General features: G+C 41.4%; 1 protein-coding gene across 1 annotated transcript in view; it reads right to left on the bottom strand.

Moving 5' to 3' along the window:
- Positions 1-559: 559 nt before the first annotated feature.
- Positions 560-7,314, bottom strand: part of MAOA (monoamine oxidase A) — a 49,822-nt gene continuing 43,067 nt past the window's right edge. The window contains exons 11-15 of the mRNA XM_004689961.2: positions 6,814-6,871; positions 5,534-5,631; positions 3,798-3,909; positions 3,538-3,600; positions 560-3,343 (exon numbers count right to left, since the gene is read on the bottom strand). Coding sequence (XP_004690018.1) covers positions 3,197-3,343; positions 3,538-3,600; positions 3,798-3,909; positions 5,534-5,631; positions 6,814-6,871 — 478 coding nt within the window. The 3' untranslated portion in view covers positions 560-3,196. The remainder of the gene's footprint in view (positions 3,344-3,537; positions 3,601-3,797; positions 3,910-5,533; positions 5,632-6,813; positions 6,872-7,314) is intronic.

Genomic DNA, 7,314 nt, shown 5'->3' with positions numbered 1-7,314 from the left:
TCTTCACACCCTTAGGTATGTTTTCTGAGAGCTGTGCCCAACAAACTTTCTGCCATGGCTCTACATGTCACTACATGTCACTCTCATTCCTGGGATGAGGAATGAACCGAAACACAGAAAGCTGAGTGACTCTCCCTTGTCACAGTAATAGGCAGAAGGTTGGCAACAGATGTTTAAATCACATAATGCTGCCATGAAAAACATCTCAGATATCACCAAGTGTAACCCACCCTCTTCCAGATGAGTCTGAGAGACAGAGAACCAAAGTGATTTGGTTCCATAAAGCCAATCAGGAGAGGAAGCTCCTGTCAGATTCCACATCTTCTGTGGTCAGACAGATGACAAAATTATAGCATTTAGCTAGTTCTCAGGAGACCTTGATAAAATATGAGCATCAACACAAACTCTGAAAATTTGGAGTCATTATCAAGTGGCATTTTAAGCCCATCCTCCATAGATGGGACCTTCATGGGAATCACCTGCTAGCCGATTCAGGGAATCACCTGAAGCCAATTAACCTTCAAACTATCAACCAAATAGAGAGTCCAGGACTGAGTTGAGGTTGGCAGTGCACTTTATTAACAAACAAAACAGTACTATACAGGCAAAACCATACTTTGGTGGCGAAACACATACATATGAGTATTCCCACGTGTAGCACTGGGCAAGTTTCGAATAAAACATTTGGGACCAAGTTCACAATCAAACCAGACATAGTTCACTTTCTGACATTTTTTCTTCAGTGTTGTACAAGTCCTTACTTAACAGTTTTGACAAGATTCACACTTAAAATATAATCTCCACCTGCATATGGAGTGAGGCCAACTGTCTTCCAAAATTGTGAAGTGATGCCTTCACAAGGCCAGGCTCTAGCTGCTGCTTAAACTGATTTGATGATGTTGGTATTGGACTCTTGATGATGTTGGTATTGGCCAACCTGCTTGAACATGCACTTTGGAGGGAGTCCTCAGCTCCAGTTTCATTTCTAGGCACATCTGTACTGGCATTCATTTTGATAATCTGTAGCTTACCAGGGCTAATATAATTTGGATAAATTAACTGGCTTCCTGAAAAGCTGAAGAAGGTAAATAGCATACCCAGGAGCCCTTGAACCTTCAACACTTAGTGAGATATGCATTAGTGTTAAAACTGTTATCAGTTAAGAAGTTAAATCAGTATTTCCCAAAAGGTGTGTCTGAATTGAGTTAATCAGTAGATGAACAGAAACAACTGAAATAGATCAGAGAAGTGATTTCTCAAAGCAGTTTGCTATATTAAGCTGTAACTCCTTATGGACTGGAACATATTTAAGAAATTAATAAAACTCCAAAGTTAAAGTACTTTTCAATTGCAAGGTAAAGTGTGACAGAAAAATCCTGCTCTTCCTCTTAGGAAGGTAAAACGTTGGAATACCTTTAGCCCTCACATCAGGATTCAATGTCTTAATTTTGAATTTATGGTAGTTATGTAATAATATTGAGGTTTTATTTTTCTGGCAATCTCTAATTCCCATTAGATAAAAAATTATGCAACATTTACTACTGGGGAAAACACAATGGTATCACCCCCATTATAAAAGTATAAAATAATTGAGAGACAATGGTTGACCTGACTAATAAAAAAAGATGCAGCTAAACCTAGCTTATTTTAAAGTATTGGAAACATGTCCATTAAGTTTTGTTTATTAAAAAATTTTGGCACATAGAAGAACAAGCTTCAGCTCCCCAGAAACTTCATTTCAAATGAAATGTCTCATTCATCAATGAGGTGGGATAAGATACGACTCCATATTCAGCACCTGTGTGCCCAAATCTGCCAAATGTTTTCAATTGCTTTATCTGAACACAAATGTATCATATTATCCAGATATTTATATTAAAAAAGTATCTTATGTTTGAAATCTTTGGACTGGGCCTTTAAGAATCTGACAGATTTCAAATGGGAAAAGTGAGAGACAGACCCTGTCCTGGACCCAAGTGACTCGTAAGCTAGAAAATTTAGCCTTCATATATAAAAAGATTCAGTTTCATATCTTTTATAAAATTTAATAATTATAGCAAGGTAGGCTATACTAGAGTCTGAATTCCTTTCCTTTCTGCATCTGATCATCTCAACAAATAGTAATCAGAAATGATATCATGTCTATTTCAATATCTATTTGAAATTGGCAGGCTAACTTTTATTTAAAGGTAAACACATTGAAGACATATTTTAAATGAAAAGATCTGTGGAATTCTACTACAGTTTTAGGAAAGAAGAAAAGATAAACACTGGTAGGCGCTGTCAGACAGCTGGAGTATACCTAAAACAAAGGAAAATACCACTTTCCTGAAAATGGCAGAGATGCGTATATTGGTAATAAGCAGTGATGTCCAGCCACCATGAGGAAGAGGAGATGCCCACTGCAGCTGGTCTCATGGGGAGCAGGGAGACCTTCCGTGGTGGGGGGGGCAGCCCTGTCACTGTCTTACTTTGCTCATCGGGGAAGCTGCACAAAAGTCACAGCCAGTCAACAGAACACTATACCTTGATAAGCACTCTCCCCTTTAAGAAGCAAATAGAGGAGAACATAAACAAGCCAGTACGCAGACGAGATGCCTAGAAACTTCACGGGAATTAGAAGTGGTCAGGAAATCCTGAGGCAGTGACCTATTAGATGCCCGCCCCCCCAACTGGCCCACCTGCACGGCTTTCATTTACTGTTATCCCCTTACCAAAGTGGGAGCTGTTCCCCCAGAAAGTTGTGAGCCTCTGAGCTCTAGACCTACACTTCAAAATTGCCTAAGGACTGAAAAGGACAGTCACAAGCTGGGTCTTAACTACTCAACCTCTACAGAGAGAAAGTTAAATGTTTCATTTCCATTATCGTCAGGCATTTGGTGTTAAAGGGGAGACACACAGGACACAAAAAATTTTGCTGATACACACTTCAGCTTTAGCTTCTTGAAATTAAGAAGTCAATCGTAAGGTTTATTCCACCAATCAATACAAGTTAATTACACAGACAATTAGCAACATGGAGGTTGATCTAATGAGGTGATTCTTTGGGTCATTTTTACGTTAGCAGTGACTGAGACTAAACTGAAGGGTTAAAGTCTGTGACTTAAAGATGATCCAAGGACACAGACTTTAATTTGTCAAGATTTTCTTTCTGATGTGCTGGAAAAGAGTAAGCGAAAAGCATAAGCATGAAGCTTCAGGATCGTGTCAGGAGCCTGAATTTGTATAGCACAATCCAGAGGGCAGTTACTGATGTAGAAAATCCAATGAGCTTCAGGAGACCTGACACTGAAGGAAGATTCCTCTCCCAGAACGTGTGAGTGATTTCCATGGATGGAACTTCCTAGATGGATAAACAGAGACCATTAGCAGAAAGCTCTTGCACTGACAGAGCGGGGCAGACCATCTCTGTAAAATTAGTGCATTAATACACCCTGGAGAGGCGCCTGCAAGGACAGTAGAGGTTAGAAGATGGGACAGGAGTTTTACATGCAGTTAGTTACTGGTCTGTGGAGGTCATGGACCCACCAAATTTACCTTGGATTCAGGCTCTTGGATCCAGATGTCTTTCTTTGCCACCTTCCCCAACGCATTCAAGACCTGAAAGGGAAGTCATGGTATTATGAAATGAGGTTGTGTAGTTATCACAGATTCGAGGCCCTGCTGACCACAAACGAGCCCCACATTTGTGGGGCTGAGTGGGATGAGGGGAAAAAAGTAACACACACATATTTATCAGTATGCAGGTCTAGAAAGGCCAGATGCCAGACTCAGAGTGAACCAGCTTCTTCCTTTACCTCTCTAGCCGCCCTTTCTCCGGCTTCTACTGCACCATCCATGTAGCCACTCCAGTGTGTCGCAGTCTCTGTGCCAGCAAAGAAAATCCTATCTACTGGCTGTCGGATCACCCTTCAAGGGAACACAATAGACACACAGTTACCTGGGAAGGCGCTGAAGGCAGGAGAGCCCAATCGTTGCCCTCATTTACCCAACAGCAGATCAGAAAACTGAACTCCTTTCAAACACACCCATGTAACTCAAAGGAGAAAGAAAGGCCCCTCCTCATTTCCTATGTCTGCACCCAAACAACTGAGCTTTCAAGCCAGAAAGGATCAGACTGTCAGATCATCAATCACTAAAAGTGAGGGTGACCTTTCCAAGCCAGTCAGAATGGAATGTAAATCCACAATCAGATTTATTTGCTGTGTATTTACTATTTGTGGTAGTTTCTGCTCTCTACACTGTCTTTCCAAGCTGTGCATTCTTCGACAGTGGCCATGTGGCCAGGCTCCAGGAATGCGAGCACTCCGAAGGTATCAGGAGGAACCACCACAGAGGTGAGTGAGAAGATGGGGAGAGTAACTGACTTCTGGCAAAGGAGAGACCCAGCGGATTATGAGTCTGTCTCTTTAAAAAACAGCCTCTGTACAGTCTTCCATGAAATTACCTGGAGACGGGCTGAGGGCAGCTAAAATGGGTCTCCTCTTGCCAAAAGGTCTTGGTAAAGAGAGCCCAGGAAGGCTGGGCTGAATAAGCAACTCCAAGCTTGTCCTGCCTCCTCTGTAGACACTGTCATGAAATCTCCTGGGCTGTAACATCACCTCCAAGACCTTCACCTCAACCCACCATCACTTTTTCCAATTCAGCATTCTTTGGCTTCATCTGTTCTTGACCCCAGCTCCATCCTCTAGACTTCTATTTTGACTCCAGAACAACTCCAGTCAATCAATCCTGCTATTACTAACAGAGATTATTTGATTCCATTAAGAAAAAAATAACCAAAATCCATAAAGTTCATGTAAGGAAAGGGTTAACAAACCCTTCTTCCCCCTCCACAGACAAACATGATCATGAGTTAATTCTCTAGTACAGCTCCTCTGGAAGTCTGAAGAAGGTATAATGCCATCCAAACTACCAAGAATCACCACGTATGCTAAATACGCCTCTCCTGAGCCCCACGTTGGCAAACTGCACCTGGGAGTGAAAACTGCCTAGGAACTGTAAACCCTGGCAGGAAGCGATCCCTTTGGACATCCCTAAGTGTGGAATCTCTCAGACTGGGCATGTCCCGTAACAGGACCCTGAACACGGTGACTGTGAGGCTGTTACATGAGACAACGGCTCTGGAAGGCATGGGGCTTTTAAGCCAAGGTGGACTCCCTGACCCTTGTGGACATCACCTCTTCACACCTTAACTGTATGCAGTGGGGACATCCCGTAGAGGACACCATGGCTTGCAGAATTCTCACGTGTATTGCTGACATCTGAACTCCCCACCAGTATCCCGTTACTGTTCTATGTACCAACACACTCACTTTTCTACAGATATCCAGAAATAAACAAGTTGACTCTCTGGGGCCTTAAAGAGGAATATTATCTATCTCCATGTACCATATGGAAGAGTAAAAACATAACCTCAATGTTATATAGATGTGTAAACAACTGACAAAATAAATAAATAAAATCCCAAACTACTTCTCTCTTTAAGTTTGGTGCATGTCTTGCATTAACTGGTGTGGGGCCTGGGGAATACCTTCCATATTGTGTCATGATCCCCGGGGGAAAGTAGGCAGTGTAACAGCCTCCAGAGTACTGCTCCTCACACCAGTTTTTTTCTTCGTAGTGTACCGGCTACAGACAGAGGAAAGAGAATTGTAAAGTGAAGACAAAGCTTAAATGTTGTGCGTCAACAATGAAGGATGTGTGTGTTTAACACAAAGGTTACATTAAAAAAAATGGCCCGTTTTTCTAGCTAACTTAATGGGAAACATGTCAGCAGCAAGTGATTCGAGGCCTCTTGTTACTTGGTTTGTTACTTGGTGAGGTACCAAGTAACAAATCCTGTATGGGAAACAGACCACATCTGGAATTGTGGACACAGGATGGATTCCAACTGAGAGAAGGTGTCCCGCGTCCCCTCCCATGTTCTTTAAATTTTCAGGAAACCCCATCAACAATCAGGTTTTCGAAAAGGTGTGCTCAAATTTCAGATTCCCTAAATAGCAAGTGTATTTCCCTCTCTATGGAGGCATTACTGCTGAGTACAGGTAGAAGGCTGGAGGTAGAAGCACATGTGGAAAAGCTTTTCCCCAAATCACTCTATAACTTGGAGAACTGAATGACGGGAATCCTAAGAAGGGTACAATTAAGATGAAAAATGTTCCTCCCAAGGGACAAGATAGAACATTCTCTGATTTCCTTAACACATTATGCAAATTTATTATTTGAACAGTTGAGAGATAATATATCCCCAAAAGAGCCCGCAGCTATGTGGTAGTTTCTTTAGAATGGATTTTATTCTCATCATCTCTTTCAGTGGTTGATTGAAAACACTGAATATCCTAAATGAGCTGTGAATTAAGTCTACAATAGAGAAATAAATTAGTATGACTTTGACCTGGGCAGAGAGTCTAGATTCAGTCTATCTCATCAAGATATACTACTGTGCCTGTAACAACAAATGATAACATAGCTGGGATTTTATTTTATAGCAGTCAGTTGACATTGACAGGAGGGCAGAACCTCTGTTCTGGAAAATGATCTCACCCCCACTGGAGACAAAGCCTGCAGGCCCTGATTACAACTGGCTGCTAGTTAGCCAGTGAACATTTAAATAGCCCAAGGAACCAGCATCAGAAATTACATACAACTGACGGCAGCTTTTAATGGCCTTTGGTGATTGTCTGAAGTAAATCCTTCAGTAAGAACAACCCTTTACACTCTTTCTTTAGAAGACTGTCAGAAAGCGATAATCTGCTTTACTTTACCACTAGGAACAGAACCTTTTAGGGATTAGAGCTGAGAGTTTCTTACGTGTAAAGCTTCTTGAGATCCTAACACTTTGGCGTAGAGCTCACAGATTTTCCTCTTCCTATAAAAAACAAAGAAATGTTAAGGAAGTAGTAACTGGTGAGTCCTGGGGGTATCTTGTCAACGAAACAGATTTTTTAAAAAATTAATTATTTTAATGTAATGAAGTACCATTGTTTAACATCCTTGCTAATATTTTGACAGCATTATATTTCTCCTCAGGTGTGGTCACCACTGCTTTCCCACCATCAAAATAGCCTTCTCCTATACATAGCTCCATAGCTCTCAGTGCACTCCCCTTGTCTTCTAGATGCTTCAGCTCTGTAGTCAGCTTTAAAGGGTTACGTTTAATGTTTGTCTCTGTCTGACTCTTTGTCTGGTTTCCCTATATTCCACATATAAATGACACCATCCATGAAATACAGTTATTTAGTAAGGAGAAATTAAAATCAACAGCCTTTTGCAACTACCAAAAATGAACAGTCCCACAAATTTCTGACCTCT

Source organism: Condylura cristata, unplaced genomic scaffold (genome assembly GCF_000260355.1).
Source record: "Condylura cristata isolate star-nosed mole 26May11 unplaced genomic scaffold, ConCri1.0 scaffold00027, whole genome shotgun sequence".
Lineage (NCBI taxonomy): Eukaryota > Metazoa > Chordata > Mammalia > Eulipotyphla > Talpidae > Condylura > Condylura cristata.
This window is presented reverse-complemented; position numbering and strand designations above follow the sequence as displayed.